General features: G+C 35.1%; 2 protein-coding genes across 2 annotated transcripts; one reads left to right on the forward strand and one right to left on the reverse strand.

The window, feature by feature from the left end:
- Positions 1-1707: 1707 nt before the first annotated feature.
- LOC128211420 (uncharacterized) lies at positions 1708-17412 on the reverse strand. Its single transcript, XM_052916194.1, has 3 exons — positions 17261-17412; positions 7682-8245; positions 1708-6866 (listed from the first exon to the last, which is right to left on the reverse strand). The coding sequence occupies exons 2-3, from the start codon at positions 8190-8192 to the stop codon at positions 6055-6057; spliced, it is 1323 nt and encodes a 440-aa protein (XP_052772154.1). The 5' UTR covers positions 8193-8245; positions 17261-17412; the 3' UTR covers positions 1708-6054.
- A 211-nt stretch (positions 17413-17623) lies between these two features.
- On the forward strand, positions 17624-23848 carry LOC128210697 (ADP-ribosylation factor-like protein 2). The gene is made up of 4 exons (XM_052915051.1): positions 17624-17758; positions 19362-19542; positions 20128-20330; positions 23546-23848. Exons 1-4 carry the CDS (start codon positions 17624-17626, stop codon positions 23729-23731), a joined length of 705 nt encoding a protein of 234 aa, XP_052771011.1. The 3' UTR covers positions 23732-23848.
- Positions 23849-23887: the final 39 nt, after the last annotated feature.

Below are 23887 nucleotides of genomic sequence, written 5' to 3' on the forward strand. Positions count from 1 at the left end.
TATAGAGTTGAAGACATGGTTTGTACACAATGCTGACTGTAATAGTGATACATGTATTTCAGCTTTATTACTGCATGCACATTCAAATTATATGTTTTTTAAATTGAATTTGTTTACGATAATTATAGAAGTTTCCAACCCGCCCGCTTAGATCAATAAGTAGGAGCGTCGGTGTCTAAGTTCGATCCTTGGGCGGGCAATGTTCTCCGTGCCGATTTGATAAGACATATAGTCTGACATCATTTGTCCTCCACCTCTGATTCATGTAGGGAAGTTGGCAGCTACAAATCTTGTTCCGTTCCGTTCCGCTAAATATCATTATCTTATGGGATATTTATACTTTGCGGAACGAAACGGAATCACAATTTATAAAGTTGAAGACATGGTTTGTACACAATGCCGACTGTAATAGTGATATTTCAACTTTATTAATATTAATTATTAATATCAATTTATATATGGCAAGCATGTTTTCAAATTTAATTTGTTTACGATGATTATTAATATTTTTTAGAATTTTATATAATACAAAATGAGTGTACTGGATATGACGGCCATTCGATACATATTAAAGAGGTCCTGATATCGCCAAAAAATATTTAGATTGTCTACTCATTTTTTTTTCATTCGTCAGTTTATATGAATAATAAATATTAAATTACTGCAACAAGTGCAAAACATTTAAATATATAAATTTTATGGCGATAGGATTTCCTATATTGACTAAGTCAAGAACATAGTTTTTTAAAACAGCTAGGTTGCATGTAATAAATTCGTGTACCTGTAATATATCAGGATGAAAAATTCCATTGACAAGAAAAAATAAATCTTGTTCCGTTCCGTTCCGCTAAATATCATTATTCTATGGGATATTTATACTTTGCGGAACGAAACGGAACAACTGTTTGCAGTCCCGAAGATTTTAATATCCATTTAGAAGTTGGTTTTCAGATGGTTCAGTTCGAAAAAGCCCTTGATCGACTGTTCGCTAGGCAGTTTCAATATATCATTATTATTATTTAATATATTTACATATTAGTAAAAAAATGCTGTTCCCCGTGTGGTGCCTCAATGTTTGTTCCGTTCCGTTTCGTTCCGTTCCGCAAAGTATAAATAGCCCCTTATGAGTGTAAGGTTCAAGCACTTGCTTTGATAATCACCTTATGAGTGTAAGGTTCAAGCACTTGCTTTGATAATCACCTTATGAGTGTAAGGTTCAAGCACTTGCTTTGATAATCACCTTATGAGTGTAAGGTTCAAGCACTTGCTTTGATAATCACCTTATGAGTGTAAGGTTCAAGCACTTGCTTTGATAATCACCTTATGAGTGTAAGGTTCAAGCCCTTGCTTTGATAATCACCGTATGAGTCTTATGAGTGCAAAAATTAAGCACTTGCTTTGATAATCACTTCATGAGTGTAAGGTCCGAGCCCCTGATTTGATAATAACCTCATGATTGTAAGTATTAAGCCCATGATTGCTGAGTGAGTTTAAGAGTCCTTTTCTGTATTCACTTCATGACTGTAAGACTAAAGTGTTCGCTTTGATAATCACCTCATGATTGTAAGGTTTAAGTCATTGCTTTGATAATCACTGTATATGTGTAAGAATTAAGTCCTTTTTGTTGAATCACCTCATTCGTGTTAGAATTAAGTCCTTTCTTGGTTTATCAGGTCATAAACCATCCAGAATAAAACAACCATAACGTGAATTTCAAATCTTTAATAAAGAAAAAATCTTACACATTTATTTACTACAGTGTACAACATACACCATTCGTACATGGAAAAGTTCTTCAAACAGCTTTGACATAGAGAAATACTACAACTACAATGATAAAAATGATGATGACAAATTATGGTAATACCAAGAACAATATAAAATCTCTTGTGCAAATCGAGCACTCAAAATTCATTAATCATACATATAGCATGAATGAAATGCCCGTCATTTCCGCTTCACTGTCAATTGTTATGACAGTTGCTACAATGTATACACTTAACCACAAAAAAACAATCAGTTACATAATACAGCTTTTCATACAAAATATCAGTACATTGTGGATGTTGCACTCGACAAAAAGGACATGAAAGGCAAAATGTGTTTGTTTACCATTTCATTGGCAAAAAATATATAGTGCAAATATCAGGAGATGTAAAAATGAATTTTATAAAGTTGTCTGAATATTAAGTTCACAATGAAAACTGGCAACAGTTGGTCTACATTCGTTCACACATCATTCCGTGCAATAAACTACCAAGAATTTATTGCAAAATGAGACGAAAAAAAGTAGTGGTGAGTTACAGCTAAGTTCAAATATAAAAGGTGTTTATAATACTGTTCATCCCCTATTATTGCACCCTGTCCAATATTGTCAACAGCTTCATAACTACATAGCATGTTTAAAACAGCAAATAACTGAGTAAACACCTGAATCAGAAACCGGTTTGATTACCGATTAATTTTGTTTGTGATTTAAATAAACCTGCACAAAGAGTACCATTGCATATATGATCACAATCACTTCAATAGCTTTCATATCTTGCACTGTACAGTGTTAATCATAAGGTCACCAATTTGCTAGAGCTCTAGAACTGCTTCTTTTTCTATTCTTTATGCACTTACAGGGTTCTTGCACCAAATTGACAATATTTATCAACCACTCAGTGTCTTGCCAACTTCTGACGTAAATCAACATTCATAAATGGCAAAAGAATTTATTTCTGGCGCTATTTTTATTCTTAAAAGATCAACTTAACCTTTTGTCATGATTAAGTGTTTGATGTTGGGTAAACAAAATGTAAAATATCATTTACTAGGATAGTCTGAAACTGAATTAAACAGTAGTACAATGCAATGATTAAAACCATAACCATTTTAAGACTTTAGCAAAACCTCTACATGACAAAAACATGTTGTATGGTGAGTAACATTTCTCTAGAGATTCATATTATAATGAAGGTTGAGGCCAAGAAGTAATAGGGTGCTGTAAACTTCCCATGTTGAAGCACCCTTCTGCCTTCAAAGAATTAAATGAGTTGGTCAAAAAATATCATTATTATAATAATAACGGTTCAAACCAAATATTATTTTAATTAGACACAATTCTTGACATTTTCTGCCAAACTCACTATGTTCGCTTTTTTTAAAACTTGACCACCGTAATAGCACCCTGTCCCTCTTCCGCAGCACCCTGTCCTTTTTAAATCCTGCATAAACCCTACATAATGAGAGTAACATTTCTCTAGAGATTCATATTATATATCAAACAAAATGAATAAAGACAAGGTTGTGACGAACAAATGAACGTGGCTCGCGACACTTATATTGTACAGGTACATATGGTAATAAAAAGTGATCTGAATAAAAATGCATGGCCTTGTTAACCTCCCGTTAATTGCCATCCTTTATGGACAAAAAAGTATATATTCTCCCTACTGTTCATTCGTCTTTTGCAAATTTGGCAAAATTACCTGTCCGACTCACTATTGACCACATTTGTGGCTCTGGTCACCAAGGTCAGTCAGGTATTATGAACTTGGATCTTAGCTTAGTTGAATATTTTGACCATTATATGCACTTTAGCCAAAATTTCAGATTAATTGGACCAGCATCAGGACCATCAGTGACATGCATGACATGGGCAGTCAGTAGGGTTTAGGCCATGTTTTAACAGGACAGGGTGCTAAGGATTAAAGTCACTTTGTATCAGGCTGTGAAGAAGTATTAAAAATCTGACAATAATGTTACAATGTTTTAAGCTGTAAGATTACAACTGCCAGGTATAATTATATGGTTTGTATGCATTTTTAATCATATAATCAGCTTTCAAAAAAACAACATACAAACTAACTAAAGACAGGGTCCAGCACCCTTTTATAACCCTTAAGCTAAAACCCTTACACAGTTAAATGACCTCACAATGATAAGAGTTCAAGAGTTCAAGCCCAAAGTTTGAACCAGTTATCAGTCCAAGGTCATGATACACCACAAAAGCATGGTAAGACTGGCAACAATGTTTACAACATTTACAGGTGTCCGCAAACTGGGCTTCTAATAATAGTAGCTTTATCATTGAACCAGTCGACTTACAAATCGTTTATAGACTATTTACAAAATGTTTGAACGTCATTTAATAGGACACATTTATTTTAAGCCAACTTATTCAAGGTTACTGATCTGCTGAGGTAGCTTAAATTGACGAGTGAAATGTTGCGTTTTCATCTATTATTAAAATCATTCTATAAATTACATGAATAAATGATGTACAAATTTTACATGAACAATAGTGAAAACACAAAAAAGGAGACTTCTGTGGACTATTGATGACATACGCTTTAAATAAAATGAAATCAAAATTCACATATATACATTGTTTGAATCGTCATCTTGATGTAACACAATTATCAAAAACTTTTGGTGGTGTGTTCCAAAAAAACACAATGTACATGAACATGTTCATGAATAATTATGAACAATATCAAATAACACAAAATATGTCTTCTACAGGAAGATAAAATACATATTCAAAAAATATAATCATCAGTTCACAATCAATAAAGACCTCTTTGTCTTTCATACCAATTTCAATGCCGCACACCAAGGCAATAAATGTATCGTACACAATCAAGGTTTTTTGTAACTCGTCCAGCAATACCCAGTATTGTAGTTTAACATGACGCATACAACTAATTCATTATTGGCTGATACAGGTCTAGTACAAACTGGCTCAGACCGGTCTATAAGAAACTTAATTCATACATGTCGTGTGTAACATACCAGTACTGCATTTAACAGCCAGTGGCAAGTACAATGTACATGTAAATAACCGTTGAGTTCATACATATAAATTTTGTCATGATGTGGCATGATATTACTAGCAAAATCTGGAAAAGGCCAATGAACTTTCCTAGTTTAATGGCCACCAGTAACCATGATTATATTGATATGAACCGGGCCGCTAAGGCCAAGGTCTTTAAACTTTGAGAAATAACCTTGCATAATGGCAAATTTTGATAAAGGTTTTTAAGTGGAACAGTTGAAGTAGCATTATTCAATTTACAATGTCAAAAATTCTACCAAAAACCTTCTTTTGATTAGTGGATTAAACAAATAATTAAACAAGGGCACATTTTATCGGACTGTCAAAAAATTGGTCTGTCAAAAAATTGTATAAACTGTATAAATTTGACACAAGGAATTGTGTTTAATTGAGTTACATAAAGTTTCAAATGCCCAAAATATGTAAAGTGGGATTGTTTTTATAATTGAATAAGTTAAAATCAAAACAAAAGATACATTTGGCATTTATAGCGCTCAAGTCTATGAACACAGAATGTAGGGTTTAAACTAGAGGGTTCGGGTAGGGTGCTGCACGGTGCACCCTATCCTTTTTTAGAAACACCCTTCCACCCTCGTGGAGACCAGAATGGGCATCCTTTTGGCTTCTAAGAATCAAATGCAAAAGATCATCAAATGATTCCTTTGGTTGATTAAAACTTAAAATGTGAATATGAATTCAAACAAACTTTACATATTTGGTAGTTGAAACCTAATGCTACTTCTAACAAGCACATTTTTTTTTAACCTTTCCCATGAAATTCATAATGCTTTAATCATTCACTGCCCGATACAATGTGCCTTTGAAGTTTTGCCCTTCAGCACCCTGTCCATTTTCTGCAGCACCCTGCCCTTTTTAAAACCTGGGTTTAACCCTAAAATGTATCCACATGGGCAGAAGGGTGCTACCGAAAAAGGATAGGGTGTAAAAACTGCCATAGTTTTTCTAACTATAACCCTACAATTTTTATACATCTTGAAACACAACATATAACCACAATAAGCACAAAAAAAGAATTTCATAAAAATACAGATATGGTCATTTTTTTCACAACTGAAAAATAAAACAGCTGTATCCATGTCATCATGAGATATATTTTGAAGATAATGAATATATATAAAAAAACAATATTAAAATTTGCAAGATGTAAAGAAAACACTTAAAAGACTCCTGTATGCCAAACTTATTACCAAACATGTACTAACATAACTGCTCTAGAAAGATGTCGGTGACCACATATTACTTTCCTTCCGAGAAACATCTACCTGCTTTTGTGTGCTCCAATTCATTACATTTGTCAAAAATGATTTCTTCGGGGGACTTTTAGATTGAGTTTCATTGACTTTTTCTGACATGTTTGAATTTAATAAAGTATCAACTGTAGCAGTTTTAGAGCTTGTTGAAGCCCCAGCCATCACAACTTGATTTTCTTGACGTGGGACAATAAGCCCTGCTTGGTCACTTACTACTTTTTTGTCATGTTGTTTCTTTTTCTCTATTAAACGTTGCTCTGCATCTTTCCTTTGCTGTTCTTGTTTCGCTTTGGTGACACGCAACCCACCTATGACACTAGCAAGGAACGAATAACCTGCTCCATGATTTTGCGAATCTGATGGACTTTCTAGCTCATTTGAGGTCCGATTTTTGCGTAATAGTTTTGGCGACACCCTAGGCGTCGTTGGCAGAGATTTAGATTTCCCTAAAGCATAATTCTCAAACAAATCTTCACTATTGTTATCACCATTGCCTTTCAAGTTATCTTGAGCCATCAATTCCAGTTCATCCAATTCTGGATGACTACTTATGCGGCGCAATCCACTTTTTTCCACATGGTCAAGCAACGTGACTGGCATTTTATCTGTTTCAGGCTCACTTTCATATCCTCGATCCAGATTTGGGGGATTTTTATTCATCACCGTACTCATTTTCAGTTTTCCATAATCATTCTTTCTAGTCAGCCGTCGCATCGTCTTACTGATCCCCATGAGCGGATCTACAAGAACATTTTTGCTTTGGGGTTCATCATCTGAAAATGTATAAATAAAAATTACTATAAAATGACATTAAGTTCTATAAATTTGATTTCAGATTTTCAAGCGAATTAGGTCAAATTGGCCAGAATCAATAAATGTAAATAAACGTGCACATGCTCAAACGAGCAACTGCAAGAACAGGGAATTTCTCGTTGGTTGTCAGTGTGCAACATTAAGGGTAGCCCGATCGCCCGTGGCGACGAAAAAATGACCCAGGCTACAAAAATTCCTGTAAGATCACCCTACTGGCAATGAAACCATCGGGCTTGACGGTTAAAAAACAATTTTCAGACTCAATATTTTTTTGATATAGTGAGATATTTAAGTTTGGGTGTTGTCTTTTTTTTTTAATAAACTTGGTTTATTCAGGCGGCAATTGACGACTGAAAAATTATCAATCTTAATTTGAAGGACGAGTCGAGTCATACCCGTTCTGAAAATCTTAAAAAAAAGATTAACACTTTTTAGAAAAACGACCCCTCGAGACCAGGAATATCCGGCATATATGCCAAAACACTTTCACCCATGTAAATTTACTAATAACTGAATCTCAACAAAAGTATATTTAATACTTGCATGAAGGGGCTTTCATGATTGAAAGGGGAGTGGCTAATAGAGAAATTGCAATGAATCCTGTAAAATATACAATAATTAATGATGTTCACATTTTGAACTAGATTATTATCAAACTTTCTATATACTCTAAACTGTTATTCCGTTGATTGAGACCCAAGCTGGCATCCAAAAACTCTAAAACATTCCTTTGTGTCTCTACTGCAATCTTGTCAATCAGCTGTGTAAAGTTTACCTGCAAATTTTGGTCGATTACTGCCATAGTCCATTTCATCATCGTCCTCCATCAGAGTGAAGAACTGACGACTTCGACGTTGAACTGACAAGACATCGGATCGCATTGGGACAAGCTCTGTTTCAATTTCACGTTTGCTCGTCCCTGCCTCATTTTTCCAAAATTCTGCCCCTCCGCGAGAAACAATCTCCGACAATTTATAATCACTGTTAACAGTCACTGTGGACGTAGCCATTGTTGAGGTATGGGAAATCGACACAGGTAGTGAGTTTGTGGTTGATACAATCACCATTTCGATACCACCCGCACTGCTAGAGGAATGTTTACCAGGAATGCTTGTTGTCATGGTGTCACACAGCGACGAAAACTGGGCTCCGGACATGGATACGAACACCATACTTGAAGCGGGCTGATGCATGCTTATGGAAACAGATGTATGAGTCATAGTTGTGATGGGATCCGGCATCTGATGCATCGTCAGACCCTCGGTTATTGGGAATCCCTGTGGCATTGTGACAGGTTTTATGGTGCAAACAGGAGAATACAGCACTCTAACAACAGAATCTGAAAAAAGACAAATAATCTTGTACATCTTAAAGTGTTTAGAATTTCAATGTACAAGGGCTTTAAATTTAATTCGGCCTAAAAAGAAAAATGTCTGTTTCCTGTAACCCGACAGACCGTAATTTTTTACCGCTGACCGCAATTTTTTTAGGCCCCAAAATTCGAAAAGTCAGATTTTTAGCGATCTCTGGTCTGTGGTGACAACGATAATTTAGTCGCCTCCGAACTTGTCGCATAGTAACAAACGTTTCCGGTTTGGCAAGTTGAAACAATGGCAAAAAGCTTATTGGCTTATTCTGACAGGGCTTTCAATTGAACCGAGCTCCTGGGTTTAACGCACAGAAATCGTAAAATACATGAAATTGACGTTTCATACATTTGTAGTATGCATCAGTTTTGACCCGGGAGAATTTTAGTGTGAGAGTCATTATCATCTGAAAGGAGCCTCAATGCATGACCTGAATGTTTGTTTAACACGCAAGAGCAATTAACACCCGAAGTAACAAGTGAGTTTTTAGTGAGTTAACAGAAGCACATGGTCTAAAAAGCGCAGGGAAACAGGTGCACGCTAACTTCCTGTCAATTTGAATGAAAGTGAAAGGAAAACTGCGTAAATCGTTGTCAATGTTACAGTTAAGTTCTATAACAAAACAGTATTGTATAACAGTTATGGTTATACCATTTATCAGTCAATGCGAATGTCCGTCGGACAGTCGGTCATGTCCGGTAATTTTCGGTGATGACCGGCTGAAATTTCTGTTTTTGTCGCACAAAATGTCCGACAAAAATATTTCCAGTGAAAAAAATGCAGTGAAAAGAAATCAAAATCGGACATTTATTGTCAGGAAATTTTATAAGTACTGATGAAAAAACCCACTTTTATTTCAGTGAGATTTGCATTTTACCTATTTTTTCACTCTGACACATGTTTACATTTGCGATAAAGCTAGCTCTGTTTAAATTACGCTCACATTCGGTTAAGACTAGCTCAGCATGAAAGCGAAAGCGTCGCTGTATTTCATTGGTTCACGGACATTTCCTTGGCCAATCGTTATTTTTATTACATATGCGTTCCGCTCTGTTTGTCCTTGTCAAAAACAACGAGGTCACATCAAGTGAAGTAAAAGGTTGTATTTTTAGACCTGTTATTAGTCATTTTATATTGGGTTTGTTTTGATTTGTATTAATAAGCAATTATTATTTGTCATTAACTTGTCTTAATAGAAACAATCACGTTTTAGACGCAAGTGACAATTTCTCCAGACAAACTTTTTGACAGTTCTGAAATAATTATATTTTAGTATTTTCTCAAACTACGATTACAATTAAGCATTCCAGATGAATTTTTTATTTTTTTTATAAAAGATGCTCAGCCAGATTGCAAATTTCATCTGCAGAGCAAAAGAAAAGACCCCTTGTAGACAGAAAGTTTGTTTCATCTTGGAAAGAAGGCAGGCCATGGCAGATCTGTTGGAGGATGAAATCAGTGACATGTTTGGGGAAACAGACTCAGAGGATAAGATTGCGGACTATCAATGTGTTGAAGAAAATCGTAGGAACATTGAGTTTCTTTGTCGGGACATTTGAAATTATGTGTATATGAAATAAATGAAATAATTTAGAATAGTCTATTTTTCTTTGTCACTGTAACTGCTACAAGTGTAAGCAATGCATTCAGTATTGTAAGAATTAATTGTATTGGGTAGAAGTTGTCGGACCGGGTAAAAAATGCCGCGATAGGTTAAAAATGTTGCGACAGGTAAAAAGCTGTTGCGACAGGTAAAAATTTGGTCCTTGTCTGTCGCAATGTCCTATGAGCTAGAAAAAGTTTTCGCATTGACTGCATTTTTGAGAAATACAATGTTGCAATATGGCAATAGGAATGTAGAATGTTTTGTTTACTTCCGGAAAAAAAGAAAATGTGAAAGTGAAACTGAAAGTTAAAGTAAGAATGATATCGTTGCAACTAAACAATCACTGGTGCATATTGGATTTTGACAAAGATGCATTGGGTTACATAACGATCATGCATTAAATAAAAAATATGTTTGCCAGAGTCAGAACATATTTTTCCAAGTTTTGACTCTGGGAAATTTTTTAACCACCTAAAAAAATGAAATAAGACAAGGTATTCTATTAAAAGTTATATTGATTCTTTTTCGTCACGCTTGAGATTTTTACAGAATGTACAGTGGATCTAATACAGCAGATCTTTATAAAACGCTGGAAAATGTTATTATTTTTTTAAGATTTGGAAACTAATGAAGTATAAATTATTATGTACCTCGCAATGCCATCTTATGACAGATGAGACTTACTATTTACAAAGAAAGACAACGAAATTAAAAAAAACAACAACAAACAAACAGACAATGACTCTTGAAAAACTGATTTTGACTCTTGAAAATCAGACCTCAAGAGTCATTGACTCTTGGGTTTCAGACCCTGTTGAAAGCCCTGAAACAGTAATTATAAATTCAACATTGCTTTCAGCTCATTCAATTAAGGAATGAATTGCGGGGTTGATGTCATTATCGGGGTATGAACGCAATTGGGTTGGTCAATGTGTGACGCGTACTTTGACCAACTCAACTCAAGGAATGAATTGCAGGGTTGATGTCATTATCGGGGTATGAACGCAATTGGGTTGGTCAATGTGTGTGGAGTCCGAAGGACTCCACCCGTACTTTGACCAACTCAATTGCGTTCATATCCCCGATAATGACATCAACCCCGTAATTCATTCCTTATATTTACACCAATAGTTCATTATTTCATTCAAGAATTGTTAAAAAAATTCTTCATTTCATTTAAGAAAACCTTTAAGTAATCCGTTCTTACCCATTTTGTAAATAGAACGACCCGACTATAACCGGAAACATTTTTTTCAAATGAAGTCACAATAACGCGGGAAAGATCAACCACTTGAAATCACTTTAAAACGTAAAATTGAAACATTTCTGGTACCATTATATTTAAAATATAATAAACTAACACTTTTTAAAATGTTGATCTATATTTTACTGGACCTTGTGGACAGACACAATACAACCATTAACAAGATCAATAGCTTTCATATATTTTGTTATGCAATGAATTACGATCCGAATATATCCGAAGATGTTGCTTTCATCGATTGATGAACGCAATTGCCGAAAAGCAGTTCATTTAAGGAATGGAAGTTGAGGTGTAAATATTAACAACTTCGCACATCTTAAACCTTGCCAAATTGGCTTACCAACAAAGCTCTAAAAGAAGGAACTGACAAAATAGGTTTAACAAATTTAATTTTTCAGAAATTTTAACCAATCCACAGTAAGAACTGCAAAAACAATTACTCCAGTACATTTTTTGCTCTAAAATTAGTGTTGAAATACTGGTAAAATACTTTTATCAACACATTCATGAGAAAATGCTTTTTTAATTTTCAACAGGATTAAACAAGAGCTGTCAAAGTATGTGACGAATGCCCCCGAATGTGACATTGACCTACGAACAAGGTCAGTACATGAAAAGTTTATCTTGCCTTTATGTGTCAAATACATATGGCAAGTTATTTTAAATTGCCTCTGAACATAAAAAAATACCACCCATACTTCACAACCTACACTGTTATGTCCTTATATTCAGAATTCCCTTGTGAATAAACACTAAGTGTATCTTTCACCTTAGAGGTAGGGACATGGGTCTTGCACACGACACGTTGTCTTCGTATGTGGAACACATGTAGCAAGTGATTTTAAAATCTGTCCATACAAGGGAAAGTAACAGCCCTGACACGACAACCTATACTCTATGTCCTTATATGTAGCACTCCATTGTGAATTAACACTAAGTGTGACCTTGACCTTGACCTTTGAGGTAGGAACACGGGTCTTGCACGCGACACGCCGTCTTGGTATGTGGAACACATGTGTCAAGTTTTTTTAAAATCTGTCCATACAAGGGAAAGTTACAGCCCGGACACGGCAACCTATACTCTTATGTCCTTATATGCAGCACTCCATTGTGAATAAACACTATGTGTGACCTTGACCTTTGAGGCAGGGACACGGGTCTTGCACACGACACGTCGTCTTGGTATGTGGAACACATGTGGCAAGTTATTTTAAAATCTGTCCATACAAGAGAAAGTTACAGCCCGGACACGACAACCTATACTCTATGTCCTTATATGCAGCACTCCATTGTAAATAAAAACTAAGTGTGACCTTGACCTTTGAGGAAGGGACACGGGTCTTGCACGCGACACGTTGTCTTGGTATGTGGAACACATGTGGCAAGTTATTTTAAAAACTGTCCATACAAGGGAAAGTTACAGCCCGGACACAACAACCTATACACTATGTCCTAATATGCAGCACTCCATTGTGAATAAACACTAAGTGTGACCTTGACCTTTGAGGTAGGGACATGGGTCTTGCACGCGACACGTCGTCTTGGTATGTGGTACACATGTGGCAAGTAATTTTAAAATCTGTCCATACAAGAGAAAGTTACAGCCCGGACACGACAACCTATACTCTATGTCCTTATATGCAGCACTCCATTGTGAATAAACACTAAGTGTGACCTTGACCTTTGAGGTAGGGACACGGGTCTTGCACGCCACACGTCGTCTTGGTATGTGGAACACATGTGACAAGTTATTTTAAAATCTGTCCATACAAGGGAAAGTTACAGAGCTGGACGGACGGTGCGATTTTAATATGCCCACCTTCGGGGGCATAAAAATAAGATTATAAGCGTATAACAATATCAAATAAGACAAAAAGCCTTCACCAGGGAAAACAAAGTGTTTTCCGTACCTACCTAACCTATCCTGTTGCTGTTGTTTTTTTAGCATGTACCGTAAATGACTGGGTATTAGACACACTTTTTCCCCCTCAGAATTTGGTGTAAAAAAAGGCCTGCGTATAATACCCAGTAACCATTTTTTTTTTAACTTTTTTCTGAGGTCAATTTCAAGCCGAGAGTTTGTTTAGTTTTATGTAGAAAGGGATGTTACTCGCGTCATATTGATCGAGTATATACGGGTTAAAACGGCAGTTGAAGATCGGAATACGGTATATCGTAAGACGTTAATAATTTAAACAAAAATATTTTCCGATTAAAGTTATTTAATATTTTTTTGAATAATAAATTGAATTGAACATGCATATAAAAAGCAAAGTTTCGCACTGTCAAAATATTTTTTTGTCAGTTGTATGATAAGGTGTGAAACTCGCATTGCCTTTTGTTCTGTTTAACATACCAATACTACAAATTGATGTGATAATGGTCTTGTTTTTTTTCACACATTTATGTGAACTTTATTCTTTTCTGTAGGTGTTGACATTTTGAGAACAAACCTGTACAATATAAGGTTTATGCATAACTTAACTTCATTCTCGACAGGTTATCGTTTACGACATACTATTCATAACAGGCACCTTTCAGTGCCATCTAGAAACAAATGGTCACAATCAGTTCTTTTAAGTGCATTTCCTAACAAAACAAATTAAAATGAAACGCATTTAGCATTATCATTGTATGGTTTTAAAGATAACCATGGCCATTTTCACGAAAAAAATATTTTTCTTTACTGTCAACAAACATGGTGGCCGAAATTGACAGACGTTTTTGACATATTTTCTATGCGTCCTTTAACCCAAAACATAGATTAAATGTTTTTTCCTCAGATTTTTCATGGATTTTTTTGTCTGCGTCTAATTCCCCCTGTCGTCTTTTACCCAGTCATTTACGGTACCAGGAACCACAAAATTATACAATTGGCCTATTAAAAACATTGCTTTTATGGGGGAGTAAATCATGATGAAATAGGTAAAGATGTAAAATCACATCTGTTTGAAACCTCTTACTCAGAACAGGCAGTTTCAGCATGCAAGCATGAAATTATGGATTATTATGGACTTTGGTTGATTGTTCAGAACTTAGTTAAAGTAAACAGCGTTGTTCAGTGTTCATGTCATTGTTATTTTTCAATTTTTTACTGTTTAAAGTCAGGGATGTAATTGACCTGGCAACTGGAGGGCTGAAACCATTTTGGCCCTGTGTTGATGGGACACTTTTGGGGTCAAAAGCACACTGCCGTAGAAGATAAACTTTTTAGAAGCTCTTTTGAGGGTTCTTCTGACTTTTAATTTGAAGCAAACTGGAATATCAACTCTAACAAGCGAAAGCTCTCTAGTAACTTTTAAAATCAGCTTTTTGGGGGGGGAGCGGGGTCCCTGGGGCCATTAGATCCGTGGACAAATCACATCCCTGAAAGTGTAATGGATACACTTGAGATCTGCAGATTTTCTTATAAAATTTAAGACATATTTTGGATGAATTTGTTTTTATTTAAATTGATGAACACATGTCAAATATTTCAAAACTTTTAAAATTCGCTTGTTAATCATGAAGTTAACTTTAAAAAGTTCTGAACAATCAGCCCAATGTGGATTAGTTGAATAAATTAGCGTTAGTTGTTCGAACATTTTTGTGAGCAAAACAAATGGGTGATGTAAACAGTTCTACCTGCTTTAAACCTCTTTTTCAAAAGTGGCAAAGAATTGAAGAGTTTCATGTTTGATAATTGTGTTTCAGGGAAATCTTTACTCTGCTCTCAGCTTGTTTCTAACATGATATGAGGGTGCTGTCTGAAGTTGAAATAAAACAAAGCTGTGAAAGTCCATGGTTATCTAATCTTCACATTATGATTATGAATTGAAAAAGTGATCAAAATAAGTACAAGCCCAAATAGAGCCAGGATTTGTCGTCTTAAGGCAATCTGCTTACATAACAAGAAACATAAAAGGGTGTCACAAACACTTTTGTTACAAAAAAACAATGAAAACACTTTGTTTTCTAATAGATGGTGTTTTTTGCCGTATATTATATTGATAACTTTTGTTGAACTATTTTTTTTAACTGAAATCATATAATGGTGAATCAATTGATCCAAAGATTAACTTTAAGTATACTGCAGTAATTTTTTAAAAGAAAATCATTGTGTGCACTCAATAAAAGATGACTAGGTGAAGTTAATTTCATTAAAAGCAATAATGAATTGTGCGCACACAAAACAATGAAGCCTTTTACATAAAATATTGAGTTTTGTGATTCAAATGAAGTTGGCTCAGAAAGCACAAATACAAGAAAGGTCCACTTTGAAATTAAAGAAAACACCTATTTGTTTTGGAGCGGTTTGTGTCTTTAATGAGTTGATAATGATAATAATTATAATGTTCAACTACTCATTACTTTTTTGCCTTTGTTGTTTTATTAAGTTTTGTTAGGTAACGATAAATAATATTATTTAGTTATTACATGACACTCTAAATTGAGTAAAATGTGCAGTAAGTGTATTAACCAAAAATGTTACCAAAAATAGAAAAACGTTTGAAAGTATTTTTTATTCTACCTAGATGCATAATATATATCCCAATAAATGTATATTTTAATCAGGGCCTTTTCTATAGTACCCATGAGTCCGACTATCGGACCCATTCCCAAAGCAAAATATATTTTTACCCTATTTTTTGAAAAAAATCCCAATCAAAAGTAAAAAAAATGAGTTTTTTTTACCTGTACTGGTTCATTCAACATACAAATAAATTGTGATGTTAAATTTTTGGGTTGATTGAATTCAGAAATCGTCGATTTTAATCATTTCAGAGATAAGTATGAAATATTAACCATCATGATTTATTGCAACAGATATTTACAACCCAAGGATTGATATTTCTGACGTTTTAGGAAGGGAAAAGAAACTAATATTGAATAATTTCCTCATTTGCTGGACTCTTAAAAGCTTGTTCTTTAAACTGTAAAATTTCTCAATTTAGGCATATTTCGCGACGCAAATTTTCCCAAAATGGGCAGAAAAGGCCCTGTTAATCAAAGCTGCACTCTCACAGGTTGACCGTTTGGACAACTTATTTATCTCTGATTGAGCCAATTTTTGCATAAATGTCTGAAAATCAGTGATACAAGACTGCTGACAAAAGATCTGATCACAGTTTTTCATATAAAGGTTCAAAAATTGATATTTATGGCTAAAAGCGTTACTATCGCTTTAGAAGAAATGAGTTTTTCGGCAGTTTTCCTAACAATTGAGAACTGTTTCATTGTGAATCATCTTATATGACTAAATTGAATGCATTGATACCAAAAATCAGCTGATTCCGAGACAAAACTGAAAAAAGTCATAAGTGTCATTCTGTGAGAGTCCAGTTTTAAGTAACAAGTTTCATACCAACGATTGTGCATTTTAACGATTACTAAAAAACATCTGTCAAAGACAGTCATTAGAATTGGACCTGGTATTTGAGTTTCTTCAAAAGACTAGACTAAGAGTATGACTAGTCCATATAAACAGCCGCTTCAGAGTCTTTGACAATTTTTTATTTGGGGACTTTACGCGTCCATATCCCACTTGTTGTTTTCCTAGCCAAGAATGACAAATCCCAGCGCTAAGTATATTGAGTGGAAAGATAATGAGCACCTGCTAGATGGTTTCAAAATGGCGATTCTTTATTGACAGAAGTCGGTCTAAATTAAACTAATTATTTGTGTTTCATTAAAAACTTATGTGTAATAAGTAAAAGGTATTGGCTAAAATAATTAGTGTAACTTTTGTGTTTTTATTTAACAGTGAAGTGTTTAGTTTTGTGGAGTAGCAGTTGAAGTCGACTTGTGGCGTTTAGGGAACAAAATGAATATCCAACTGTTAAAAAAGTTCCCTAAACGCGCATTATTGTGGCTAGAGTATGACGTCCAAGCTAAGCGAGTTCGACTTCGAGTGACACCAGAATTTTAAAGACAAGCGATTAAAAAGTTGTTATTTATAACAATTCTATGAAAGGTCTCCGCAATAACTTGACGGCAACTTTTGTCTAATCAATGATTGTTGAAATCATCTTTACGATGACCTCAACCATTTTCCGACCGCCATTTTCTGAATTTCGTTGAACCGGTTTACAGACAGCAAATGTTTTAGCTTTAGAAACATGAAAATGTTGTACATACCTTAGCACGGTTTTCTTTCCTCTATAGCATGTGATAAGAAATAGGAACATTGTGTCCTTCATAAATTTTTAGAGCCATTTTGTTGTGAGTTGTTCTGAAATATGTCTTGCCTCTCTAAGCAGCTGGCATAAAATAATATCTTCGTAAAAGCGATAGCCAATCAAATTTCAAGAATGTCGTGCACCCAATTTTACCGAAGACAAACGGTGGGGTTTGATTGGTTACGGGGATGAAAGTTGAACACCGGAAAATACCGAGATAAACAGCTAACAAATCTATATTTAGAAACAGGCGTAAACAATAACAAACTTAGTTACCACGTGGTAATGTGGCAATCAGCTGTTAGTTTACTAAGGTCATGATATGTCGGGCGAAAAATACATTATTATCACGAAGGGAATTGGGGCGGCTGTAGTTGCATATGTCGTGTACAAACTAGTTAAAAGATGTTTATCTAAGGAAGATGATGACGAGTATTTCAAGTACATAAAATGGAAGGTGAGTGGTGTGCACGGGAACACTGATTGCACGGAACATGCATGAAAACACATTAAGCATTGGACCGATATGAATAAGTTTTTGATAATACCAAAGACAGTTTAGCTGTACGTACGATTAAGCTTATGAGCAACGAAATTGATGCCCACAGCATCTTATGATAAGATCAGATAAGATTTTTAAAGATTTTTTTACATCACATCTATGACGACAATCATATATTCAGTTTTTATGATCTGCTATGTATGTACAATGAAGATGTTATTTAATTAAGGACATGAAACCTACTCAATATTATCATAATAAACCAGGTTTTCACATAACTTCTGTTATGGTTGACATATATATATATATATATATATATATATATATATATATATATATATATATATATATATATATATATATATATATATATATAGGAAGAGTTTATGAAGACCTTTAATGGGATTGCTTTTGGGACCTCCGGGGTCAGGGTCACTGTTACCAAAAATAGAAAAACGTTTGAAAGTGAATAACTTTAGTTAGAGTTGACATATCTTCACTAAACTTGGTATTTAGGAAGGGTGTATGGAGACCTTTCATGGGATTGCATTTAGGGCCCTTAGGTCAAGGCCAAGGTCACTGATTCTTAAAATAAAAAAAAAATGGTTAAAACTGAATAACTTCAGTTAGGTTTGGCATGGGATTGCGTTTGGGGCCTCTGGGGTCAAGATCAAGGTCACTGTTACTAAAAATAGAAAAATGGTTAAAACTGGATAGCTTTAGTTAGACCTATCTTGACTAAACTTGGTATTTAGGAAGAGTTTATGGATACCTTTCATGGAAATGCATTTGGGATCCTTAGGTCAAGGCCAAGGCCACTGTTACTAAAATAGAAAAACGGTTGAAACTGAATAACTTTAGTTAGGGTTGACATATCTTGACTAAACTTAGTATTTAGGAAGAGTTTATTGAGACCTTTCATGAGGATGCATTTGGGGATAAAGTCAAGGTCATTTTTTCTAAAAATATAAAACAGTTGAAACTGAATAACTTTAGTTAAGTTTGAGTTGACATATCTTGACCAACCTTCATATATAGGAAGAGATTTAGGAGATATTTCATGAGATTACGTAAGGGGCACCTAGGGTCAAGGTCAATGTCACTGTTACTCAAAATAGAAAAACGTTTAGTACTGAATAATTTAAGGTTGACATATTATGACTCAACTTTGTATTAAGGAAGAGTTTATAGGGACGCTTCATGGGGTTGCATTTGGGGCCCCTTGGGTCAAGGTCAAGGTCACTGTTACTTATTATAGAAAAACGGTTGAACCCAAATTTTTTTTATTGGGGTTGACATATCTTGACTTAATTTGGTCTTAAGGAAGAGTTTATTGAGACCTTTCATTGGATTGCGTTTGAGGCCCCTGGAGTCAAGCTCACTGCTACTGAAAGTAGAAAAACGGTTGAAACTGAATCTCACAACGAAAGCTGAAGTTCTTCTGTCAATCATTGAAAACCTGATTTCATTGCATTGCGGCGTTTCTTGTTTATATAGTGTGTTCACTTAAATACCACATAAAAATAAATTTTACTATTTTCTCCTTTTTGTATACAAGGGTGGCGAAAAAGAAAGGCATATTCTTGTCCTGGGATTGCCGAATGCAGGAAAATCCCGGCTTATCCACTGTTTCCAACCAAACCTATGCCCTAATGACCTACTTCCACAACCATCACCAACACTCGGTTTTTGTGTCAAGACTGTGGGTATTGCTGGAGTAAACTATCACTTCTATGAAGGTTAGACCGAGTCTATTTCTTAAACAAGAATATAAAGCAAGAAAAACTACAGAGACAATAACCTAACTAACATTTCAAGAGACAATCATATTTAAAATCAATACATAAGTATGTAAAAAAAAACCACATAAGTTTTGATTGATAAACATTTAACTTCTTTCGAAATAATGCCTTTATGGAAAATGATAATTACTTATAACAGGATTAAAACCGTAAACTAGTATATATATATATATATAAAATAGCTGATTACCGGTACGCCCACATATTTAAATGACTGGTGGGTCCAAAGAGTTTTACAGTGATGATCTATCGTCTTATAAGGTAGAAATACAGTGTTTTCTGCACCTTTCTTTCAAATTTAACACGGTATCTTTCATAAGAACGATTGATTTCAATATTAATTCATCTTTTTCGGTAAATTAAAACAATTGTATTAATTGTGGTACTGCTTATTTGGGAGTAAGAGTGCATCTGCAGGGGATATTTTTTTAAAATACAGTATATTATACTAGTATGTAAACATTTATCATCTCAATGTAATTTTCTGTCATTTCAACATTGTTGTTATTAACATTTTTTCAGGCAGCTATAGCAGCATGTGGCACATATCTGCAGACATTATTCTATGGGTAGTAGACAGTTCTGACCATGCCGCTATTTCACAATCAACGGAGGCCCTGCATCAATGGATTGTCAAGGTTGATTTTGTTAGCAGGTTGAAATCAGAGGATGGTCTAGCAAAGAGTTTGTATGGAGTTCCTGTAGTCATTGTTGCAGCCAAGCAGGTACATGTAGATACGAAATTCTTACGTAATGCAAACAAATGTGTGTTTCCAGTTTTCTGGCCTAACCTTACTTTTTCAACCTAACCCTTATTTTAGTAATTGTAAAGTTTCTTAATTAGAAAAGATGTATTGTTTATATAACGCACTCTTGTAAATGTTAATCCAAGCCCAAAAAAGAGACTCTGGGGCAGTATTCATAAAACTTCTTAAGTCATTTTCTAACTGAAGTCATTTTCCTAATTTTTTTATCTCTTTAAATCATGTGAAATAAAAAATAAAGAATTTCTAAAATACATTATTTCTATTAAACTTGTTTCAAAAAAGCATTCGTTAATGTTAAAAACACTCATACTTTTCTTTTCATTTGACTTTGCAAGTTAAGAAATTGACTTAAGTTAGGAAATTACTTCTATGAATACCACCCCAGACCTGCCTACCCTATGATTTTGGAGCGATGAAATTGGAAACAGTGTATTGTTTTGCCTTATGGCTTCAGCTTATTTAACTTTTTAATAAATGTGTAACCGGGTATATCATTTATGGATATTGCAGCACTTGCACTGTCTGTCTCATGTGTAACCGGGTATATCATTTATGGATATTGCAGCACTTGCACTGTCTGTCTCATGTGTAACCGGGTATATCATTTATGGATATTGCAGCACTTGCACTGTCTGTCTCATGTGTAACCAGGTATATCATTTATGGATATTGCAGCACTTGCACAGTCTGTCTCATGTGTAACCGGGTATATCATTTATGGATATTGCAGCACTTGCACTGTCTGTCTCATGTGTAACCGGGTATATCATTTATGGATATTGCAGCACTTGCACTGTCTGTCTCATGTGTAACCAGGTATATCATTTATGGATATTGCAGCACTTGCACTGTCTGTCTCATGTGTAACCGGGTATATCATTTATGGATATTGCAGCACTTGCACTGTCTGTCTCATGTGTAACCGGGTATATCATTTATGGATATTTTAGCACTTGCACTGTCTGTCTCATGTGTAACCGGGTATATCATTTATGGATATTGCAGCACTTGCACTGTCTGTCTCATGTGTAACCGGGTATATCATTTATGGATATTGCAGCACTTGCAGTCTGTCTCATGTGTAACCAGGTATATCATTTATGGATATTGCAGCACTTGCACTGTCTGTCTCATGTGTAACCGGGTATATCATTTATGGATATTGCAGCACTTGCACTGTATGTCTCATGTGTAACCAGGTATATCATTTATGGATATTGCAGCACTTGCACTGTATGTCTCATGTGTAACCGGGTATATCATTTATGGATATTGCAGCACTTGCACTGTCTGTCTCATGTGTAACCGGGTATATCATTTATGGATATTGCAGCACTTGCACTGTCTGTCTTATGTGTAACCGGGTATATCATTTATGGATATTGCAGCACTTGCACTGTCTGTCTCATGTGTAACCGGGTATATCATTTATGGATATTGCAGCACTTGCACTGTCTGTCTCATGTGTAACCGGGTATATCATTTATGGATATTGCAGCACTTGCACTGTCTGTCTCATGTGTAACCGGGTATATCATTTATGGATATTGCAGCACTTGCACTGTCTGTCTCATGTGTAACCAGGTATATCATTTATGGATATTGCAGCACTTGCACTGTCTGTCTCATGTGTAACCGGGTATATCATTTATGGATATTGCAGCACTTGCACTGTCTGTCTCATGTGTAACCGGGTATATCATTTATGGATATTGCAGCACTTGCACTGTCTGTCTCATGTGTAACCGGGTATATCATTTATGGATATTGCAGCACTTGCACTGTCTGTCTCATGTGTAAACGGGTATATCATTTATGGATATTGCAGCACTTGCACAGTATGTCTCATGTGTAACCAGGTATATCATTTATGGATATTGCAGCACTTGCACAGTCTGTCTCATGTGTAACCAGGTATATCGTTTATGGATATTGCAGCACTTGCACAGTCTGTCTCATGTGTAACCAGGTATATCGTTTATGGATATTGCAGCACTTGCACAGTCTGTCTCATGTGTAACAGGGTATATCATTTATGGATATTGCAGCACTTGCAGTCTGTCTCATGTGTAACCAGGTATATCGTTTATGGATATTGCAGCACTTGCACAGTCTGTCTCATGTGTAACCAGGTATATCGTTTATGGATATTGCAGCACTTGCACAGTCTGTCTCATGTGTAACCGGGTATATCGTTTACGGATATTGCAGCACTTGCACTGTCTGTCTCATGTGTAACCGGGTATATCATTTATGGATATTGCAGCACTTGCACTGTCTGTCTCATGTGTAACCGGGTATATCATTTATGGATATTGCAGCACTTGCACTGTCTGTCTCATGTGTAACTGTGTATATCATTTATGGATATTGCAGCACTTGCAGTCTGTCTCATGTGTAACCAGGTATATCATTTATGGATATTGCAGCACTTGCACAGTCTGTCTCATGTGTAGGTATGACGTCACCATTGCGTCATATGTACTTCCGTTGTGTGGAAAATTCTCAATAAAAAAAATAATGTTTTTATGACTGATAGACATGTTTTCACATGCTCAATACACTGTAAATCAAAAATATCATTATTCCTGAAACTTTTATACCTTGAGTATCTATTATTGCTTGATTTATCATTTAGAATAGAGATTTAAGCATAAACTGCTGCCCTATAGTTGAAAGGTCATTCTGGAAGAACTGTCATGGCGGACTGTGCAATTTATAGAGTTTGTTTTTTTAAGTGGAGAGATTTTTCTTAGGAATAACTTGACCCCCCTTTTTTATTGGCTTGACCTGTACAAAGAGTGAATGAGTCGCTTAAAGCTGCACTCTTACAGATCCAACATTTTGACAATTTTTAAAAAAAATTGTCTTGCAAGGAGACATTTTTTGAGAAAAATGCATGGAAACCAGTGAAACCAGTGATATAAGAAAGCGGACAAAAAATTAGATCGCTGGTTTTCATATTTATGATATTTATTATATACATACAGCCATGAAACAGCAGCGGAAATATAAAAAAATGTGATCTGATCTTTTGTCAGCAGTCTTATATCACTGGATTTCAGATTTTAAGGCAAAAATTGGCTCATTCCAAAACAAAAAATAAAAAAGTTGTCAAAACGTTTCATCTGTGAGAGTGCAGCTTTAAACATAAATTATTGTTTTAATTCCAGGACATTTCAGACAGCATTTCCCCCGACGATGTTTTACGTGAGCTCAATGTGGAAAAACTGAGGCTCAAACACAGGGTATACATTGTGGGCACCCGCATACCTGATAAGGGACATCGACAGGGCCTCTGGAGGCTGTATGAATTAATTACTTACATGGAAAAAGAACGCTTTTTTGAGAAAAATTAAAAAGGCAGACAACTTCCTCTCATCTTAAAAAAATTTGTCATCAATTTAAACAATAGAAGTTTAGCATATTTTAAGCATTTGTTTGCAGTTGTTTTTTTATATTTTAATAATTACATGACTTCTATACAGGTAAAAATAAAAAGCTGAATTATATTG

Source organism: Mya arenaria, chromosome 12 (genome assembly GCF_026914265.1).
Source record: "Mya arenaria isolate MELC-2E11 chromosome 12, ASM2691426v1".
NCBI lineage: Eukaryota > Metazoa > Mollusca > Bivalvia > Myida > Myidae > Mya > Mya arenaria.

Coding starts and splice junctions, on each gene's coding strand:
- LOC128210697 (XM_052915051.1), top strand. CDS start 17,624: ATGTCGGGCGAAAAATACATTATTATCACGAAGGGAATTGGGGCGGCT. Junction 17,759..19,361: donor TCAAGTACATAAAATGGAAG/GTGAGTGGTGTG, acceptor TTTGTATACAAG/GGTGGCGAAAAAGAAAGGCA. Junction 20,331..23,545: donor TCATTGTTGCAGCCAAGCAG/GTACATGTAGAT, acceptor TTTTAATTCCAG/GACATTTCAGACAGCATTTC.
- LOC128211420 (XM_052916194.1), bottom strand. CDS start 8,192: ATGCCACAGGGATTCCCAATAACCGAGGGTCTGACGATGCATCAGATG. Junction 6,867..7,681: donor TAATCGACCAAAATTTGCAG/GTAAACTTTACA, acceptor ATACATTTTCAG/ATGATGAACCCCAAAGCAAA.